The 21,624-nt window shown below is 45.3% G+C and overlaps 1 protein-coding gene across 4 annotated transcripts; it reads left to right on the top strand.

Annotated features, from left to right (window-relative positions):
- The first annotated feature begins 85 nt into the window (after positions 1–85).
- Positions 86–21,624, top strand: LOC147026047 (uncharacterized). 4 transcript variants are annotated; one of them, XM_085881046.1, is made up of 6 exons: positions 86–449; positions 915–1,093; positions 2,989–3,074; positions 4,601–4,806; positions 11,325–12,068; positions 20,478–21,624. In XM_085881046.1, exons 1-6 carry the CDS (start codon positions 343–345, stop codon positions 21,151–21,153), a joined length of 1,998 nt encoding a protein of 665 aa, XP_085737172.1. In that variant the 5' UTR covers positions 86–342; the 3' UTR covers positions 21,154–21,624. The 4 variants fall into 4 exon arrangements, with proteins under 4 accessions (XP_085737172.1, XP_085737171.1, XP_085737173.1 ...); XM_085881045.1 differs by having other exon boundaries at positions 11,319–12,068; XM_085881047.1 differs by lacking the exon at positions 86–449 and adding an exon at positions 1,481–1,773 and having other exon boundaries at positions 11,319–12,068.

Below are 21,624 nucleotides of genomic sequence, written 5' to 3'. Positions count from 1 at the left end.
CAAACAGCCTCAAAGTGAAATCTCGCGAGATCAGCACATCCTCACGGTGAAATCTCGCGAGATCAGCACGGCCTCACGGGTCGAAGTCTCGCGAGACTTTTGAGCTTTTGCAATGAGATGGCGGTGTCGTTGGTGAAATTGTCGTGATAGATTCCTTGCTGCAAAACGAGTGAATATTTGCCGGTGACATCTCTGCATGTCAGAGAATTTCGCTTTGAACAACTGAGATTCGAAGGAGAAGAAGAAGAGAAATCCAGTTCCTTGTGACATAGTAATTTGCGTGACCCGACGTGCCCAGGCCTCTTGTCAGGCCTTTGCACTTCCCTCGTCGGTGAAGCGAGAATGCCGCGGCTTTACCTGGGCAGGCTGACTTGGCGTGCGAGGGAGAAGGACGTGGAGAGGTTTTTTAAAGGATACGGCAGGGTGAACGAGATTAATTTGAAAAATGGGTGCGTGCTCGTCGGTCTCTGACGGGTTTTTTTGAAGCGGCGGTTGCATTGACCCGCCTCGGGCCTGGTGCTGGCGCGCGCGTGCTTGTGATTTGTTTATGTTCAGGTAGTTTTACTTCCACCATACCGAACCGGCGCGTTTGTTCTTCGTCCCCCGCGTCCTTATTTGCAGCACATCATAAACACTCCGCAATCCCCATTCGGTCTTTGTCTTGGTCGGTTAGTTCGTTTCAATCGAGCTTTCTGCTTGTCAGTTGATTTGCAAAAAAAAAAAAAGTTGTTATTTATTTATTTATCTATTTATTTATTTATTTATTGCCATCTCTGCCTTCTTTACTTCTATTGGTTCGAACTCGCTGAATATGTTTATATAATTCACTGCGTGACACCGTGTGATGTCAGCTGCCGGTAGATTGTAGGATCAGCTTCGACGAGTGCTACCCAACCGTGTTCTCTCGTGTGCAGGTATGGTTTTGTGGAACTGGAAGACCAACGAGATGCTGATGATGCTGTTATTGAGCTCAGTGGCAAAGATCTATGTGGAGATCGCGTGCTAGTAGAGCATGCCAGGGGTGTACAGCGGGATATGTCATCAGGTGATAGGAGCAAGCGGCACAGCAAGTCGGATGTTCTCCGCCACGATGGTGCATTTTTTTTTCTTTATTCACCGATCGTATTCGTGCGGCGATTTGTGTATAACATACGTGCGTACGTACGTACGTACGTACGAGAACCTTTTGCTGAACTGCATTGAAATGTCATTGTTGTGCGTGAGCTTTTATTGCTGTTGTATAACTTGACGATAGGTGACCATATGTGTATTTGTTCACCAAGTGGCAGCTTGTAACCTCACACATGTGCTGTGTTTCATCGTGCTTATATCAACCAGGCTTTTCATCGTCGTTTTCAGATTGTTTTATGTGATTGCATCATTATCTGTGCACAGTTATGCCTCGTTCTCACTGCGAACCGTTCCTGTTCTGGAAGAGCTTAAGCATTGCCTTCTCTGCCTAAATCCTGCCTTCCACAAGGAAACCCCACCTTCAGCCAGGCCAGCCGGGTGTTCCTCGTGGGAAGCTTTCCCAAATCATCCCCTTGAGTGCAATAGTTCCTCGGAACAGTAATGTCGTCACGCTCCGCAGCCCTCGAGCGCCGCCGCGCTCCCTTGATCCTCGCTCCCGCGGCCCTCGCTCCGCAGACCCCCATAACCTCTTGGATTGGCAGAAGCAGCAAAACCTACATCCTTGGTGCTCTTTCGTTGCTGCCTCTTTGGGTAGAAGAGATTGCAGGAACCAAACTGGCGTCGTGTTCAAGGAATGAAAAGGTGTTCATTTGTATTTGAGTGCAGCTGTTGTCTAAGGGTGTGCATCGGTTTGTGAAGCATTACTGAAATAAAATGTGAACGCTGAAATTTCCTTTCGAGCAAATGAAAGACTACGATAAGGACGGTAGGGTAACGGCAAAATCGATGGGGTACCACGAGAAACCAGACAGCATCCTTCGGAACACCATTGCAATATCTCGTTATTATGCGTATGTAAGGGTTACACAATTGCGGTGCCCCCCCCCGGTCTCGTGATGAAGTATACCTTTGCCTCACCAGATCGAGACCCAGCATGGTCAACTCCGCTCACTCCTCGGAACACTTTGAAATAGCTATCCCCTTTGGAATGGAATACTTCATGGTGCAAACGAGGCATTATTTGACAAACGTTATTATTTCAACATTTGATGAAGTGCAGGTCATATACATGCGATTTGTGAGGCTAGGATAGTCAAATATATTGTTTAAATGTGGGAAGTAGTACTCTGGAATTTGGGAGCAACCTAGCATTGTCTCAAGGATGCCAGAAGATTGAGTTTGATGTATAATAATGGTGCAAGGCCTTCTTGATTTGCAAGTGCTTTTGCCTAGAATGTTTTCTTCTGCATGCATATGCATATCTGTTCGTTTTAACGACTAATGTCTTAGGTATGTGGGTTTAACTCCGTTCCCAATGTTTTTAATCAAGAACCCTAAGGTTCCAGTTCCAATGGCTCTGGCATTCCCTTCCAAACCTTCCAACCTACCCTCCTTCCCATGGCCTGTCGAGTGGCAGCCCCTTTCGGAAGCCACTCCGACAGTTGGTGTTAGAACCGGTTGGTGAGACTTGTTAGAGTTGGAAATACTGGCTGGTTTTAGTTTTGTTACTGCTGCTGCTTTTGAACTAATGGATAATTTTGTTTGTTGTTTTTAATTTTTTTTTTGTTTTTTTATTTTATTCTTGAATTGCATTGCTAAATGTTGTTTCTAATCACCATTCTATCATTGAGCTTGATTTAAAAAAAAAAAAAAAGGTTTAGTCTCACTTGTTTCAATCTTTCATTGCAATTGTGAATTGAGACTAGATTTTAAAAGTAAATGCAAACCAGCCAGTTTTATTGTTTTGATTTTCTTTTTTTTTTCTTGATTGCTTGTTTTATTATTTGTTTGTTTATTTTTAATGTTTTTCTTTTCTCATAGTTCAAATCGTAATTGCGAATCTTTTTGCCACTGGAGGCATTCTTTTCAGACCACCGATTCGTACGGAATTCAGGCTCATCGTAGAAAATCTCTCAAGTCGATGTAGCGATGAGCAGTTGAAGGTGAGCCGGTGATTAGAGACGTATCGCTTGTGTTTTCGAAGAAACAATTTTCCTTCCCCTTCTGTAAAAGTAATTCTTCATCGTGGTGACTTCATATTTTGTGCTTCTCCGGAGGTCACCTCCACATGTTGAACAGTTCACCTGAGATTTGAGCTTGTTCCACTGCTTTGACTCATTTTATTCTGCGATCTTGTTTGTACACTCTGTTCAACTTATCACACTGGCAATGCGTGACATTTTCGAAGTGATGTATCGATGCTGTGTGTGTGTCACTGACTCGTTACGGCTCGCCAGGCACTTTTAACCTGCCTTGACTAGCATGGAATCTGTGATTCAAATCGTCCTTTCAGCATAATTTTCAGCATTTAAACGAAAGTGGCAATTTCATGATTGTTAACCATAATTGAGTCCCTGAATGGAAATCTGACTCATGGCAATGTAGGAATATGAGAAATATCCTTTATTGAGGGGCGTTGGGTTTGTACTATTTACTGTTAGTACATGCTAGCGTCGACAGTGGATATAACACATACACACACGTGTGTGCGCTTCAACTTTTAAAAATAGATGATAAAATCCAGTATTTCTCTTGAAGCCCCAGAATCAAGCAAAAATGATATTTATACCAGCTCGTAAAGCCTGGTGTTGGCTTAGTGGTTAGGGTGGCGGCTTGTGATCCTAGGGTCCTGAGTTCAAGCCCCGTTGGGCCGCTGAATTAATACACCAGGAGGTTGACTCAGCCTGTCCTCCTTCTGAGGTCGGCAAAATGAGTACCGGTGCACTGGTAAGGGGGACACTGCATCAGCGGCATAGCTGCGTCCCAACCAATGATGCAACCAGCAGCCACAGGCTGCACTCGAGAGAGAGACACAGAGACACACCAGCTCCTAGAGCTACCATCCTTTTATTTTATTTTTCTCCAACCCCCAAACATGATTCATGGTAAATATCGTCATTTGAAACACACCCTGTACTTTCACCAGCCCCAAATAGGTCATTCTCATCAGTGTTCAAAAGAACCTAATCCAGATACACAGTCCATTCACTACTGGCGATCTGTCGCGAGGTTGTGTAACACACGTCCATTCGTTCTGCTCTTGCACCGACCCACATAGCACATCCCTTTCTCTCAGGTACTTTTCCAAGTATTTACAGCTTCTTTCAGAAGATTGATCAGCCATTCCAAGTAACATTCCTTGTCCCGGACACATCATACATTTTGTTTCATCCCAATCTCTTCAGCTTCCTTGGGTTTTGCGCATGAACATCAACAATTTTGGGGCAGATTATGCCATTTTGAAAGTACCCGATACGTGTTGCTACCCGGTGAGCTTAAATTTTGGACCGGTAACTTTCACTTGCCAAATTTAGATCATTTCCTCTGATAGAAATGGAAATGTGCATTATTGTACTTGGTGGGAAACTTTTATGTTTGCAGAGTGCACTGATTGTTCCTTTTGTGGGGCCATTGGGGAGTTATTCAGCTGATCCAGTCGGCACTAAAAGCATACTTGCATACTCAACAGGATTCAATGCGAAGAGCTGGAGAGGTGATGTACGGAGAGGCTCACAAGGAGCGGGAGAGTGAAGGCTTTGTGGAATTCCGGACGTACACCGACATGAAACGGGCGCTTGATGAACTTGATGGCATGGAGATCCTCGGCCGCAGAATCCGGCTGCGCGAAGATCGTTTTGAAGGCAGCACCCGCGTTCCACGCCTCGCTCGCTCCAGGTGACCCATGGTCCACTTTAGCATGTCAGGCAAATTGTGACGTGCGGCAGCAATTTGGGGAATGGATGGTCCAACTAAGCAAAAGCCGTTTATTAACTTTGTGTGCCTGAAGCTGATGGCAGTTTAGGCATGGCCTGAAATAAGCAGCTGGTACCCATGACACTTTGTTCTTGGCAGACAGCTGCTGTTATTGCCACAGGAGGGCAGCTGCAAATGAGGTACAGTGTGATGTAATTCGATCTGTCTTGTGTTTGCACATTTGCTGCAGACTCTGGCTTGGTTCCAGGTCCATTTCTCTTCTCTTTGTTGCTTCCCCACCATGGCAGCATGATGCATTTTAGCATCCTGTTAAAGCATATTATTCTGTGACACAGGGACACAAAAGGAAGAATTAACTTACCCACTGACTGCAACGTAAAGGTTTGAATGTTGCACATCGGGGCAAGTCAAAAGGACCGAAGCACGATATTGTCACAATTAATATAAACCATTGATGACCCTCGGGGAGTGTAGCTTGCGAAGCCTGTGTTACTTGAAGCAGGTGCTTGTAACTGGGCTGTGCGAGCCTCCATCCATTGTGTTTGCTGTAAATGAAAGTTCTCATCTGGGCAAAAGCCTTATTGAGCTATAGGCAAACAAGCGTGCCAATATTTTCAGAATCTCTATCTTCCTGATAAAAATCAAATTTGATCACAAGCTGTCGACACCAATTACGAGCTGGATTTTCAAGTCTCTCTGTACTTGTAGGTGTAGGATGAAGTTAGAAAATCTCCATTTTTCACCCGCATCACTTTAGGTCAATTAGCAAATGGCTTGTTATCTTTGTGATTGGCAGTAATGTGAAAATTACTGCCTATCACAAACCATAGTTCAATTTTTTGGGGTTTCTGACTTGTCTCGTTGAGTCTTGAAGCATCCCAAGAGAAATCTGACCAATAATTAACAAGAAATGCTGCTTGCAAACAAAATACTTTACGGTGTTGTTTTTGTTTTTTTTAAACAGCTGAAGAAGTTGCTGGTGGCATTATGTTTTCGGGTTGTATATACTTCCCTACGTACGTACGTCCGTCCATGCTAATTATCTGTTTTCTCCGCAACCGCTTGTCTGATTGACCCAAATTTTTCACCATAGGTGTGACTACTCATGTAGAATGATTTAATAATTATGACATTATAGGTCATGTGGTGTGGCAGCCATATTGGGAAAAAAGGAAAAACTTTGGACCTCTATCTCCCAAACCGCCCCATGGAAAAAATTGAAATTTGGCACATGTGACATACTCCCCATGGGAAACAAGTGTGATGTGTATATGTATATATATGTTGTTGTTCGTCTTTCGGCTGCTCCCGTTAGGGGTCGCCACAGCGGATCATCTGTTGTGATCCGCATACTGATTTGGCACAGGTTTTACGCCGGATGCCCTTCCTGACGCAACCCTGGTCGCCTCTTACGACACGGATAAGGGTTGGGTTTCGCCATGATTCCGGGCTGCCATACACCCTCTCATAGCACGGCCCAGCGCAGAGCTCCCGTCCTCAAGCGATCCTCCAACCCAAGCCTCCGATTAGCCAGATTACAGGCGCACGCCACTACGCCCCGTTGTGTGTGTGTGTGTGTGTGTGTGTGTGTGTGTGTGTGTGTGTGTGTGTGTGTGTGTGTGTGTGTGTGTGTGTGTGTGTGTGTGTGTGTGTGTGTGTGTGTATAAATATATAATGTCATCACAGGTGGCGTCATTGTGACGTCATTGCTTACGTAAAACACTTTATGTGATCAGTATTAAAAATTTTGAGGGTCATCTCGGGCTAAGCTTCATGGGAGGGAAAAATTCACGTCATCGGTCACGTGGTTCGCCAACCATATTGTCTTTCACATAAAAACCTTCAAAAATCTCCTTCTCTGACATGGCTGAACAGATAGAGGTGAAACTTTACAGGTATGATCACCTATCCATGAGGTACAAAAAGTTATCCACCTATAATGGCATAGGTCACATGGTTTAGCAGCCATATTGAATTGAACAAAAATCTTGAAAAAAAAAAATTTCTCTTGAACCACTTAATCAATCGACGTGAAACGTCAGTTATGATCTAGTAATCATGGGGAGTATATGTTTTAAATTTCAACCTGATTGGATTCTTGGTCTGGCAGCCAGAATTATTTAATATTTTGAATCTGTTCAGGGATTTAAATAAAACTTGGTACAAGGATGTATAATGATGTAATAATGTGGGCGGAGGTATTTCTGGTGACCTCGCAATGCTGAAGAGTGCCCACGCAGTTTTTTTATATTTTTTTGCTTTGATCAACGTATCCATTGCAAAACAAGCAATACATCCAAAGCCGCTTCAAAATGTGATTTGACTCGTAAGCTGGGTTACATAATGAAGGGGTGGATTGTTTCTTAATTGTTTTTTTTATTTTTCAATTGATTGTTCATTCTCAGATCTACTGACATTTTTGGTGATGAAATAGCATCTTTTTATATATGAAGAGAAAATGTTGAATCAAATTTATTTGCACTTCACCAGAACAAGACCCGGCACGTGTTTGTATCGACTCATTTTATGCTGGTACACAGTAGATCGCCTCATTGAGGTGATCCATGTTGTGATCCGGCATTAAAACTAAATATCGTGAAACTGGCTGGATGGAAACCGGTTTAATTTGGGAATCGTTATCTTGCACGCCATTCTGGGAGAGTCAGCATTGATTGTGTTTTTACCCCATGCATACGAAGCAGAAAACGGGGTTAAGCAATTTGTTCTTGTTCTTGTCCGTCCGTCTCTCTGTCTGTCTACAAATGTTAGTTTATGATCAAGGTACAACCTATTTTAATTGAATGTTATATTTTTAACATGAATCGGAAAAAATAAACCTGTTGTTTTAACGTACTTTGTTTCTGAATTTGTTCCTGTCCTCATGCGCAGAGACGAGCAAGATAATATTTTTACTCTGTCTGCCTGTCTGGCAGTTAAACAAAATTGAAAATCATTCCAAACAGGAAACTTACTGTTTTTAAGGATGTTATAAATGGCACAAACAACAGGCACGAAGAACTAATGTAAAGTGTTAAATAGGGTGGTGTATAGACACTGCGTCAACGGTGGTAAATTCCAGAATTAATTAATTTATACGACTTTTACAATATCAATTTTATTTATATTTAATTATATACTTATACGCTGTAGAACACCGCCTTCTCTACACTTTCAAAATCCTTCTGCTTAGCAGTTCATTTATTCGTATGCAGCCTGTGTCTGCTTGGCTGCATCATTTTCTGGGGGCGCAGTTATGCTGCTGATGCAATGCTCCTGTTACCAGCGTGTTGGTACTCATTTTGCCTACCTCGTAAGGATGACAAGTTGAGTCAATCCTATCTGGTGTTAATTCAACACCCCAACAGGAGCTTGAACTCACTCAAGACCCTCCGATCTTAAGCCAACCACCTATCTGCTAAGCATACACCGGGCCTATACAAAGTGATGACCCCACTTGGCATTGTTTGGATTTGTTAAATAAGGGTGTTGTATAACACTCCTTCAATGGCACTAAACTTCCGGAATTATTTTTTCACGATCTTTAAAATCATCATTTTATTTAAATTGAAGTATATACTTGAACACTGCTCAGGGTAGCATGTTCTATGAACTCTAGTTATTTTTATTTTTAACCCGAAAAGGCTGAACTTGCAATGGGAAAAGAAGAGAATTTCATGTTCGCAAAAAATTTAAATATTGATAAGCAATGCTGATGGATGAGGTGATGAGTTGCCGATGCAGAGAAAGACCTCTCAACAACAGTTGTAATCGGCTCGCTTGTTAATAATCAATTCAAGTTTGGCTGTCCAAGGTCATTCCATATATAGGCAATGAAATTTCCAGAAAATCTTATTTGACCTCTTTGGGTTTTGATAGTTTTGTACAGACTAGTACGGGCCTGTAGGGGCAGGCCCGTAGATGCTTAAACGACGACTGGATTGGGGCATTATTTCAATTAGATTGGACCAACCGTATCATAAATGGACATAACTTGGCAAACACCTGGGAAACATACTCAGGTCCCCAGCGTCAATTGTGACGTCATATCAAACGAAGAAGAATTGTGACGCCCCCTCTCTCTCGCCCCTCCTCGCTCCCCCCCTAGTCTCGCCCCTCCTCTCTCGCCCCTCTCTCTCGCCCCCACTCTCACCCCCATCTCTCGCCCCTCCTCTCTCCCCCTCTCTTGAATTGTGACACTCCCCTCTCTCACTCCCCTCTCTCACTCCCCTCTCTCACTCCCCTCTCTCACTCCCCTCTCTCACTCCCCTCTCTCACTCCCCTCTCTCACTCCCCTCTCTCACTCCCTCTCTCACTCCCCTCTCTCACTCCCCTCTCTCACTCCCCTCTCTCACTCCCCTCTCTCACTCCCCTCTCTCACTCCCCTCTCTCACTCCCCTCTCTCACTCCCCTCTCTCACTCCCCTCTCTCACTCCCTCTCTCACTCCCCTCTCTCACTCCCCTCTCTCACTCCCCTCTCACTCCCCTCTCTCACTCCCCTCTCTCACTCCCCTCTCTCACTCCCCTCTCTCACTCCCCTCTCTCACTCCCCTCTCTCACTCCCCTCTCACTCCCCCCTCTCACTCCCCCCTCTCACTCCCCCCTCTCACTCCCCCTCTCACTCCCCCTCTCACTCCCCCTCTCACTGCCCCCTCTCACTCCCCCTCTCACTCCCCCCTCTCTCTCCCCCCTCTCTCCCCCACTCTTTCCCCCCCTCTCTCACCCCTAGTCTCACCCCCCTCTCCCCCTCTTTCTCCCCTTTCACCCCTAGTCTCGCTCATCCTCTCTCCCCCTCCTCTCTCCCCTCTCTCCCCCCTCCTCTCTCCCCCCTCCTCTCTCGCCCCTCCTCTCTCGCCCCTCCTCTCTCGCCCCTCCTCTCTCGCCCCCCCTCTCTCGCCCCTCCTCTCTCGCCCCTCCTCTCCCGTCCCCCTCTCTCGCCGCTCTCTCTTGTCCCCACTCCCACCCCTTCTCTCTCCCCCTCTCTTGCCCCCCTCTCCCCCTAGTCTCGCCCTTCCTTTCTCCCCCTCCTTTCTCGCCCCCACTCTCATCCTCCCCTCTCCCGTTCCCCTCTCTCGCAGATATTGGTCGACAGATAAATGGCCGTAACTTGGGAACTGCTTATCCAATTAATATCAAACCTTGAAAAGGCACATCCGCGGGTCCCCAGCAATATTCCTGGCAAGTTTCAATCAGATCGGACCGTCAATCGTGCAAAAAAATTAAAATAAATAAATAAACATTAATTGTGACGTCATTCGTGATGTCATAGCACCGTGTCTTGTCATTGGTCGACAGATAAATGGCCGTAACTTGGGAACCGCTCGTCCGATTGATATCAAACCTCGAAAAGGCACATCCGCGGGGCCCCGGAAATATTCCTGGCAAGTTTCAATCCGAGGAGGAAGCATTGTGATGTCATTCGTGATGTCATAGCACCATGTCCTGTCTGGTTGACAGACAATTTTTAGGTCGTTATTGGTTGACAGACATTGGTCATTGTATCACGTTATTCTTTTTATTCATTTATTGTGTACTGCCAATTATTGTGCTATTATTATTATTATTAATATGCTATTATCATTATTCTGAGAAAAAAGGCATGATAAGGTGAGAAGGTGGAACGACACTTCAGCTGCGATATATATACACCTTTTCAACACTGAAAAGGCAATAAAATGGCCGTAACTTGGGAACCGCTCGTCCGATTGACATCAAACCTCGAAAAGGCACATCTGCGGGACCCGGCAATATTCCTGGCAAGTTTCAATCAGGTCGGACCGGCGGTCGCAAACAGACAGACAGACACACACAGAGATTGCTGGAATTATAGATAGATTAAGTTGGTGTCATGAAAATGTGCTGAATCTTGGGTCTCTGCACCGCACCAATTGTGTGTTACTGGCCATCGAGTTTTTACATTTTTGGAGCCTCTGAAGGGGGTCACCTTTCAGCCAATAACTATATTTGTTGATCTGCAGAGGTGATGGTGTGTTAATCATGATGAAAATATCCACTCGTACCCCCAAGGTTGGACGAGCAGTACGTGCAGGTTACAGTACTATCCACTTCTAATGAAGTTGAGTTATTACTGAGTGTTGTTGAGTTATTGAATAAGCTCTATCTAATGTCACACTCATGCAATTGGATTGTATATGGTGTAATCTTGAAAGAGTTGTTAAACCCTATTTAACACATCTTTGAACTCTGGTTGATGAAACTGTAAAATGCATCTGTGTAGATGATTTAATCGATTAAAATCAATTGTGGTTTCTCTATCGTGCCATTTTTCTTTTAAGTTTTTGCTTTAAGTTGTATTAATGAACCATTTTCTCTTTGTTTTTATTTTTGTTTTCTCTTCTTTCTTTTTTTTTCTTCTTTTTTTTTCTGTTTCCTCTTCTTTTTGTCCTTTTTTTTTTTTCCTCTCCACCCCCCCCCCTTTTCTTTCTTTTTTTTTCTGCTTGTTTGTTTTTTGGCAGGACCAGGTCTCGATCACGTAACCGATGGCGCAAGCCAGATCGGCGCAGCCGAAGTCGAAGTCACCGGAGGAGCCGCAGCCGCAGCTTGACCCGCGCTCGGTACACAACTTGGTTCCGTAGTCGCAGTCGAAGCAGAATGGGAGTTATAAACAAGAATTGGAGTCTAAGCCCAAGCCCACCACGCTATCGAAACCGCAATCGTAACCGCAACCGCAAGAACCGTGGAAGAAATAGGAGTCGGAGTCGGAGCCGAAATGGCAGCAATAGTCGTAGTCGTAGTCGAAGCAGGAGTTCTCGAGGCAGGAAGCGGAGCCACAGCAGGAAACGGAGTCCCAGCAAGAAGCGCAGTCATAGCGGCAGCCGTGGTAAAAAGCGTGGCCAGGATAATCGCAGCAGGAGTCCAAGCAAAGAGCGGAGTAAGGGAAGCAAAAGACGTAGTCCAAAAAAGGAAAGCAACAGCAGGTCCAGGAGCGGCAGCAAAGATATCAAACCAAGCAAGAGCCGCAGCAGAAGCAAGAGTCAAAGCAAGCAGCAGAGTGGGAGCATGGAGAGAGAAAAGGGCAGGAGAAAGAGCACAAGCAAGAATCGTAGTCGCAGTAGGAGCAAGAAGCAAAGCCGTAGTCCTGGTGGGAGCCGGAGCAAAAGCCCAGAAGAACACGAAAGGAGGAGCTCTGTGCAGGACAAGACAAAAAAGAGAAATCGAAGCCGCAGTAGGAAAGGGGGCACAAACGAAAGGGACAGGCGTGATCGGTGAGTCTGATATATTCTCTGATAGGGTTACACCTGTGCTGTTTTGCTTTGCTGCTTGGTCTTTGCTTTTGAGATCTTTTTTTAATTGAAATGATGCATATTTATTCCTTTCATTGATCCTTGCATATGTCACACATTATTTACATATCCTGTGGATTTTGAGATGACTCACAGCAATTGATTCATCCCACAGAGAAGATTTGTTTGTGAGATCAACAACCTCCAACCAGCCTTTTAATAGCAATTGACACCTGCACACACCCCCCACCATCCCAAAGACTCATATGCAATGATGTTTTGCACCTTTTTATTTTCCTGGGTCGTGATTACGATGGAGATTTAAAATAGCTTTTTCAGATCCGTTTTCTTTCTTCCCTTTTTGATTTTATGTTGCTGCAGCCGAAAGCCAGAGACGTTATTGCCTCCACTACTGAAGGTGGACAGAGGTTACGTTTTCATCCCGTTTGTCTGTGAGCAGGATATCTTAAGAAGTTATAGATGGATTCGCATGAAATTTGGTGGACGAGTTGGGTGTGTGACAAGGACAAATTGATTATATCTTGGTGAAGATCCGGATCTGGATAGAATTTTTGAAGTGATTCTTCAGCATTGAGAGAGAGTCAAAAAACGATATACAAGGTGTGTTCAAAAAGTATCCAACCTTAATTTTTCGTGCGTAAACAAATGAAGCTCGGGAGGCGTGGTTTGGTGCACGTATGTTGGCGATCCTAATCCGTATGTGTGAATATTTTCCCGCCTGCAGAAGCTGTCAGTTGCCGACAGACCGTCGATGAGTGAGGAAGTGTAAGTGGGCGCCGTCGGATTTTCGTTTTTGACAAAATAACGGAAAAACTTGAACAACACTACTGCATCAAATTTTTTGTAAAGCTTGGCAATTCCCAAGTGGAAACTATCCGCAAGATTCAACAGGCCTTCGGGAACGAAGCAATGGGCACCACACAGATAAAAGAGTGGTACAACCGCTTCAAAGATGGTCGCACATCAGTGGAAAGTGAAGCACGTTCTGGTAGGCCCTTAACATTCCAAAATGATATCGTCATTGAACAAGTGAGGACCCTGCTGATGCAAAATCGTCGAATCACGATCAGAGAACTTGCAGACGAGGCGGGCGTCACCATTGGATCCGTTCATTCCATTGTGACTGAGGATTTGGGCTAAAGGAGAATCTCAGCGAAGTTCGTGCCAAAGCTGCTAACGATCGAGCAGAAGCAACTCCGTTTGGAGATCGCACAGGACATGCTGGAGACTGTGAACAGCGATCCCAACTTCTTCAACACAGTGATCACTGGCGATGAGACCACAGTGATCCGTCATTTTGTCAAAAACGAAAATCCGACAGCGCTCACTTACACTTCCTCACTCATCGGCGGTCTGTCGGCGACTGACAGCTTCTGCAGGCGGGAAAATATTCATGCATACGAATTAGGATCGCCAACATACGTGCATCAAACCACGCCTCCCTAGCTTCATTTGTTTACGCACGAAAAATTAAGGTTGGATACTTTTTGAACACACCTCGTATAGCACAATCTTTCAAAAGGTTATGGACAGATTGGGACGAAACATGGTGTGGACATGTTGGGTATGTGACATGGACAAATTGATTCGATTTTGATGAAAGTCCGGATTGTATCCAGTTACGAGAATTTTTTAAGTGATTCTTCATCATTGAGAGGGAGGAATTAAAATGATAGAGAGCATGATATGTCAAAAGGTGGAAGGATTTTAATAAAACCTGGTGGACGAGTTGAATAGGTGACGAGAACAAACTGATTAGATTTTGGTTAAGATCCGGATTTAGATCTGGCCTATCAGTAACATGGGGTAACATAGGTAACATCCCTGGGTCAGATTGCGGGAAAGTGTGTCGGAGTGGTGCTGAGGTGTCGTCCACCAGACGGCGGTCTCCTTGGGTTAACCTGAGGCGGTCCCTTCGGGTGGGTGCCTGGAATGTCCTATCCCTAAGAGAGGATGATCACCTGTCTCTGTTATCATCTGAGCTCAAGCGTTTGGACATCGGGATTGCAGCTCTCTCTGAGGTTCGGAGACCGGATTGCGGCGAGATAATGGTGGGTGGTTACACCTACTATTGGTCTGGTCGCTCTGATGGTTACCATACCCAAGGAGTTGCTGTAGCTGTGTCCAATAAGCTGACCCCAATGATAATTGAGGTAACACCGGTCAATGAGCGTATTATGAGATTAAGGATTCGTCATTCCTTAGGTGTCATTTCCCTGGTCTCTGTTTATGCTCCGACTGAGGCGAGTGATCTCACCATGAAGGACGCATTCTATGCCACGCTCGAGTCTGTGGTTGATCAGTGCCCCAGACAAGAAACACTTCCAGTCTTGGGGGATTTCAATGCATCGACTGGAACTGATAGGGATGGTTATGAGACGTGTGTTGGTCCCCATGGGTCTGGAACTGTGAACCTGAATAGCACGAAGTTCCTTGACTTTGCAAGAAGTCATGGACTTAGGGTGGCTGGTTCATGGCTTCAGTGCCCACAAGCTCATCGCTGGACTTGGATGAGCCTCGAGGTGCTGAATGTTCCAACGCTGGTGGTGTGGCAAAGGAGAATGACTGTCCTCATTGACGGTGGTTGGAGGATGATCCAGAACTGCAGGGTCTACCGGAGTGCTCAGTTCCTCAATACTGACCACAGGCTTGTTGTTACAACTCTCAAGTTGCACCTTAAATTCAGGAGAATGGTACCATCCCAGCCGAGGCTGGATGTTGCCAAGCTCAAGGATGAGTGGGTAGCTGAGGAACTTGCGAACAAGCTGAGTGGAGATTTGGCGGTTCTGGGTGCTTTGGGAAGTCCTGAAGAATTGTGGAGTGCCTTCAAGACCACCGTCCTTGATGTTGCCGGTGGATGCCTTGGAGCTCACCGCAGGGCAAAGAAGAATTTTGTCTCTCAAGGGACACTGGATACCATTGACCAGAGTCGCAGGGTCAGGCTGAATGGCAGAGCTGAGCTGTTCAGGGAGCTGAGGCGTAAAACTGTACGTGCACTGAGGGTGGACAAGGAGGCCTATGTGCGAGGAATCTGTGAGGGGGTAGAGCATCACCTGTGGACAGGTGATTCTCGTCCCGCTTACAGGGGAATTCGCGCATTACGTTCATCCAAGCCCATCCCTCGGAGCACTACAGTTCGAGCAGAGAGTGGTAGGCTCTTGACAGAGGAGTCTGAAGTGAAGGCCCGCTGGGCCGGTTACTTTGAGCTGTTGTACCAGGCTGATCCCCCAACTGTCAAGTTGGACGTCAAGGGTGTTACAATCCCTGTTGCTGACCCTCGAACCAACTGTGGTCCACCTTCGCTTGTGGAAACACGGGCTGCGGTGAACCAGTTGAAACGTGGCAAAACTCCAGGGATCTGTGGCATCCATGCCGAACTTCTCAAGGCTGGTGGAAATGCTGCACTCGTGTCGTTGCATGCAGTTTTGTGCTCTGCCTGGAACACAGGCATCATCCCAACTGACTGGAAGAGGGGCCTTGTTGTCCCTCTCTGGAAAGGGAAGGGTGATCGCCAAGACTGCAACAACTACCGAGGGGTGACGCTGCTCTCAGTGCCGGGCAAGGTCTTTGCTCGGATAATTCTCGATAGGGTTCGCCACCATCTGCTTGAGCACCAGCGTCCAGAGCAGTCAGGCTTTACACCAAAGAGGTCAACGATTGACCGTATCCTTGCACTTCGTGTCCTCACCGAACGCAGACGAGAGTTTTGGCAGGGGCTGCTTGCAGCCTATGTTGATCTCTGTAAAGCGTTCGATTCAGCGAATCGGGATGTCCTCTGGAGGATTCTTGGTCTTCGTGGGGTGCCACCAAAACTGATCGATCTGATGTCTGAATTCTACTCTGGTACTGAGAGTGCTGTGAAGTGTGGTGGTACCATCTCTGACTTATTTCCAGTTGTTACTGGAGTTCGTCAGGGATGTGTACTTGCCCCCACACTTTTCAGCACTTGTATGGACTGAATTCTAGGGAGGATGTCGGAGAGATCAAGTTGCGGTGCGTCATTTGGGAATGTCAAGCTCTCGGACCTTGACTTTGCAGATGATGCAGTCATCTTTGCGGAGACTTTAGACATCCTCTTGGGGGCCCTCGAGGTGCTGAATGAGGAGTCGGAGCCGTTGGGATTACGGGTTTCTTGGGTCAAAACTAAGATCCAGGCTTTCAGTGACATCTTGGATGCTGCTGTCCTGTCTGTGTCTGTTTGTGGTGAGGATGTTGAGGTCGTGGAGAGATTCACTTACCTTGGCAGTGATATTCATGTCTCTGCCGGCTGCGAGTCAGAGGTCAATAGACGTCTGGGTCGGGCCTGGGGAGTCATGGATTCACTGGATCATGGGGTGTGGCGCTGCCGGTACCTGTGCGGGAGGACGAAAGTCCGAGTCTTCAGGTCCTTGGTACTTCCAGTCTTGCTCTATGGGTGCGAGACTTGGACTCTGACCAAGGATCTGAGACGGAGACTTAATTCCTTTGGTACCAGGTCTCTTCGGAGAATCCTTGGCTATCGCTGGTCGGATTTTGTGTCCAACGAGCGGTTGCTGAGAGAGACTCGGATGAGATTTGTTACCTGCATAGTCCGTGAGCGTCAGTTGCGGCTGTATGGACATGTGGCTCGTTTTCCTGACTCTGATCCTGCTCACCAGATTCTCTCAGCGAGGGAGTCTCATGAGTGGAGGAGGCCAGTGGGTCGACCACGTGCCTCATGGTTGCAACAGGTTGACCATCATCTCAAGGAGATGGGGATGGGCCTGGCATCTGCCTGGGGGATGGCCAGACTGAGGCCCCTGGAGTACTGGCGGAAAGTGGACGCAGCGACGTGCTGTTCTGGCACATGCTCCCATACCTGACCTGACCTATCAGTAGGATATGAAATGTAAACTGTTCAACCTGTCGGGAGTATGCGCTCCACCGAGTGCCATTGTAGTTACCCTCGCCAAAGGATAGGGTATTGCATTTGGATCCGTTTGTTTCCTCCGCCACCAAAGATGAAGGAGGTTATGTTTTCACAACTTACTGTTTGTTTGTTACTTGCAAAATTGAAGATTTTTCAAGTATATTGGTCAGTCGATTTTGTTATTCAATCTGTCTGTCGCCTACATGTCACAATCTTAAACGGACCTTCACGAAACTTCACTATATAGTAGAGTTTGTCATAAGGAAGATGCCTATTGTTTTTGACATCATAAGGTTAACATAGGCCAAAAGTCAACAACTTTGGTAGATTTATAAAATCCTCAATTTTCATCCGATTGACTTGAAATTTGAAGAGGATTTCTATTTCAGGTCACTGAATTCAACTAGCCAATTATTTTTGAGAATGGATTTTGTAAGCATCGTGCCCTGCACGACGTCATCGTCTTGTTTGTTTGTTTGTCTGTCTGTTTGTTTATCGCCTTCAGGTCAGAATTTTAAACTGATCTTCACAAAACTCAACCACATAGTAAAGTTTGTCATAATGAAGAAGCCTATTGTTTTTGAAGTCAAAAGGTGAACATAGGCCAAAGGTCAACAACTTTGGTGAAATTTCTAAAATCCTCAATTTTCATCCGATTGCTTGAAATTTCTAGAGGATTTTCTTATCAGGTCACTGAATTCAACCACCAGTTATTTTTGAGGTCAAATTTGTTTTATGGATTTTACAGGTGTTGTGTTCTACACGAGGTAGTCTCCACTGAGAAGCCTGTTGATTTTGAGGTCAAAGGTCATCTTGAGGTCAAATTTCTAAAATCATCATTTTTCATCCGATTGACTTGGAAGTTGAACAGGATTTGCATATTGCATCACTGAATTGGGAAACCAACTATTTTTGAGGTCAAAAGGTCAAAGCTCAACTCAAGGTCAAACTTCTAAGATCATAAATTTTTATGAAAAATCGTCAATTTTCATCCGATTGACTTGAAAGTTAAACATCAATTTCATTGCTAAATTGGGAAACCAACTTCTTGGGATCAAAAGGTCATAGGTTAAACTCAAGGTCAGAGTTATAAAATCATCAATTTTCAACTGCAAAATCGTCAATTTACATCCTATTAACTTGAAAGTTGAACAGGATTTGCATAGTCCATCACTGAATTTGGAAAGTATTTTTGAGGTCAAAAGGTCAACTCAAGTTAAAACTTCTAAAATCATCAATTTCAATCTGAAAAATAATCGATTTTCATCCGATTGACCTGAGCCTTGATTAAGATTGTCAATTTTAATTTTAACAAGTCTGAAGACGACGATGGTTCACGAGCGGTATTTGACGATGTAGATTGCTTCAGAAGTCAAGGATGAGACAATGTGATAATGTTTGACCAAGTTATAAAAATGATCAACATGATGTGGTACGAGTGACAATTTATTAGCTGCAACATGTCGAAAACCTGGTTTCGTTCAACAACTTTGAAGATTTCACCTTTGTGAACTTTAAAGGTCAAGGATGACCTTTGGTGCAAAACTTCCTCTGGAACATTCCAGGAACAATATAACGTCATTTTGGCTATATGGCATTTCACACTCCTCGGATTATCCATACTTTATGAAATCAGCGTAAAAACAAACTTGAAGGGGGCGCCGTGGGCAAGGTGTTTGAGATAGAGCAAAATGGTTTCAAGACTTTAGGTGGGGAATGCCCTCAAGATTATGCATAAAATATATGTCATCCTAGCTCTCAAAGTTTGGGCGGTCGTATGATTTTTGTCAAAATTCGAAATTTTCTAAGTTCGTGACCTTGACCTTGGGACGAAAATGAAAAATCGAGCTCCGTGGGGCTATGCAGGTGCCATTGGGCTAACCAAATACCGAAACCCTGCCAGATTCTACAAACCCCTCGGAGAAGATGGATTTTTATGTCAAAATTCACAATTTTCTAAGTTTGTGACCTTGTGACCTTGACCTTGGGACGAAAATGAAAAATCGAGCTCCGTGGGGCTATGTAGGTGCCATTGGGCTAACCAAATACCGAAACCCCTGTCAGATTCGACAAACCCCCGAGGAGAAGATGCAAATTGAAATCGGCTACCCCCTAAAAACACATGTTTTTTGGGTGTGGCTCTGCCCATAATGGGCGCACCACGCCCATTCTCAGCAAAACACAACAAGATCATGATATAAACCTCCCACCAACATTTTATCAGGATCGGATCAAAACCCACGGAGCTATGCTCGAGACAGACAAACAGACAGACAGACAGACAGACAGACGCACAACAATAACGAATATTGTGGTCACTTATTTTTTTCGTGAACCAATAATGGACAATTTGATGTATCCATGACAACCTTTGGAGAGGGGGTGGATTATGCAAGTATCGTGCTCTGCACGACATCTTTTTCTTGTTTGTTTGTGTGCAGGATATCTGAAAAAGTTGTGGACGGATCCAGATGAAATTTTGCGGACAGGTTGGGTGATGAACTGATTAGATTTTGGTGAAGATCCGGATCCGGATCGGAATACAAGAAATGTTTGTGATTCTTCACCATTGAGAGATAGGGCTAAACTAATATATAGTACGATATCTCAAAAAGTTGTGGACGGATTTGGACGAGACTTGGTGGACAGGTTGGGTGTGTGGCAAGGACGAATTGTTTCGATTTTGGTGAAAATCCGGATCCGGATCTGGATACGATAATTATTTAATTTTTAAAGTGATTCTTCACCATTGAGAGGACCAAAAATGATGTAGTACTGTATGGCATGATATTTCAAAAACGTGATGGGCCTGATATATTCTCGTGGATCGGGCATTGCGTGGCGAAGGTACGCGCTCTACCGACTGCCCCTCTCGTCTTGCTTGTATTGTTGATAGCTTAAAGGATTAGGTTTAATAGCTCTTTGCAACATCAAGAAAAAACGTACATTCACTCACCCTCCTCCATTCATTGGTTCATACAATATCCACAAATATTTGTGAAAATTGGAAGGAAATGTTTGTTCACCACACATTGATTGATTGGTATGGTATTGTGGTGGCTGAGTGGTGAGGACACTGGATTGGGCTTGCAACAGTTTGCTTAAGGCAGCAATGTTTTGATTTTGATTTTGAGCTGTTGGAAGCTAATCTGGTTTCAGGAGAATGGCATCACTGTGGAATTGTGAGAATAAATAAATAAAATAGCGAGCTCATTAAAGACCTTTATAGATAGTTATCCACCTGCCCACCAAGTCGTTGACATGTGACTCCACTCCACACATTGTGATGGACCTTTCATGCCGTTAAGGCAACTTGGTACTCCCTCTAATATTTTACCTCTGATAAGGCAGCACAATGTAAAATCTCCTGAATCAAATATGGAAATGGCATTCCACACCATTTGATGCTCCATCCATTGATTTTCTTCATAATTGAAATGTCATGATGAAGCCTTTTTCTGATCTTCATTCATCTTTTGTAGGTCGTGCTCGCCGACTAGGAAGGTGAAGAAAAACACCAAGTCTCGATCAAAGTCAGATGAGCGCCGCAGTGAGCCCTCCCACAGTGCATCGCCCCCCCTCGAGCAGGCTAATGGCACTGCCGGTCGCAAAGAAAACTCGCCCTCTGTTTCACCTTCCCAAGAATGTGTGGCAGAGCGATGCTCAGTATCTCCTCAGTCATTGGTGGATCGTTCAGCTTCTCAGTCGCCGATGGATCGTTCGGCTTCTCCTCGGTCACCGATGGATCGTTCGGGTTCTCCTCGGTCACCGGTGGATCGTTCGGGTTCTCCTCGGTCACCGGTGGATCGTTCGGCTTCTCCTCGGTCACCGGTGGATCGTTCGGCTTCTCCTCGGTCACCGGTGGATCGTTCGGCTTCTCCTCGGTCACCGGTGGATCGTTCGGCTTCTCGGTCACCGGTGGAGCGTTCAGGTTCTCCTCGGTCACTGGTGGAGCGTTCGGCTTCGCAGTCACCAGTGGAGTGTTTGGCTTCTCCTCGGTCACCGGTGGAGCATTCGGCGTCTCCTCGATCACCCGGAGAGCATTCGCCCTCTCTCCGGTCACCTCAGGAGCATGCTTTGCAACAAGAAAAAAGCAATGAAACCAAGGTTGATTCACCGAATAATCGTAGAGCATCTCCAGCAGAGCGATCTCATTGAGAGTGTTGGCTACAAAATATGGAGTGGAAAAAAAAAAGTTGTGGATTTTTTTGTTTGTTTGTTTGTTTGTTTTTTAATCTACATATCCTTGCCTGTTCACCCCATGCATTTTCCCCAATCCTCCTGCCACCAGGTCTTCTCTTTCCATTGTGCATTTGTGGGTTAGTCTCAGCAAAGCCTATGTAGAAGCACCAGGCTTTCCATTGCCATTATTGTTTCATTCCTCTGTCTAAGTTGTGATTTTTTTTTTTTTGGCCTCCTCTTGTCTCATTTCTTTATCTTTTTTTTTTTTTTTTTTGGTACCCAAACCCCATTATACACATCAGCTGCAACTCCCCTGCCCCATCCCTCCCTTAGATTGGCAGCAAGCTGCAGTTTTGGTTTGTCTTCAGATCTGCCGGCACAGTCTTTGCATTCGTGCAAACTGCTGTGTTTCAGCTGCAAATAAATCCATTCATGGTTACTTCTGTT

This window comes from Eptatretus burgeri, chromosome 5 (assembly GCF_056783735.1).
Source record: "Eptatretus burgeri isolate ZD-2024b chromosome 5, Ebu_testis_v1, whole genome shotgun sequence".
NCBI classification, from domain to species: domain Eukaryota; kingdom Metazoa; phylum Chordata; class Myxini; order Myxiniformes; family Myxinidae; genus Eptatretus; species Eptatretus burgeri.
Note: the sequence above shows the minus strand (reverse complement) of the source record. Positions and strands in the feature narration are given on the sequence as shown.

Coding starts and splice junctions, on each gene's coding strand:
- LOC147026047 (XM_085881045.1), top strand. CDS start 343: ATGCCGCGGCTTTACCTGGGCAGGCTGACTTGGCGTGCGAGGGAGAAG. Junction 450..914: donor GAGATTAATTTGAAAAATGG/GTGCGTGCTCGT, acceptor TCTCGTGTGCAG/GTATGGTTTTGTGGAACTGG. Junction 1,094..2,988: donor GGATGTTCTCCGCCACGATG/GTGCATTTTTTT, acceptor TTGCCACTGGAG/GCATTCTTTTCAGACCACCG.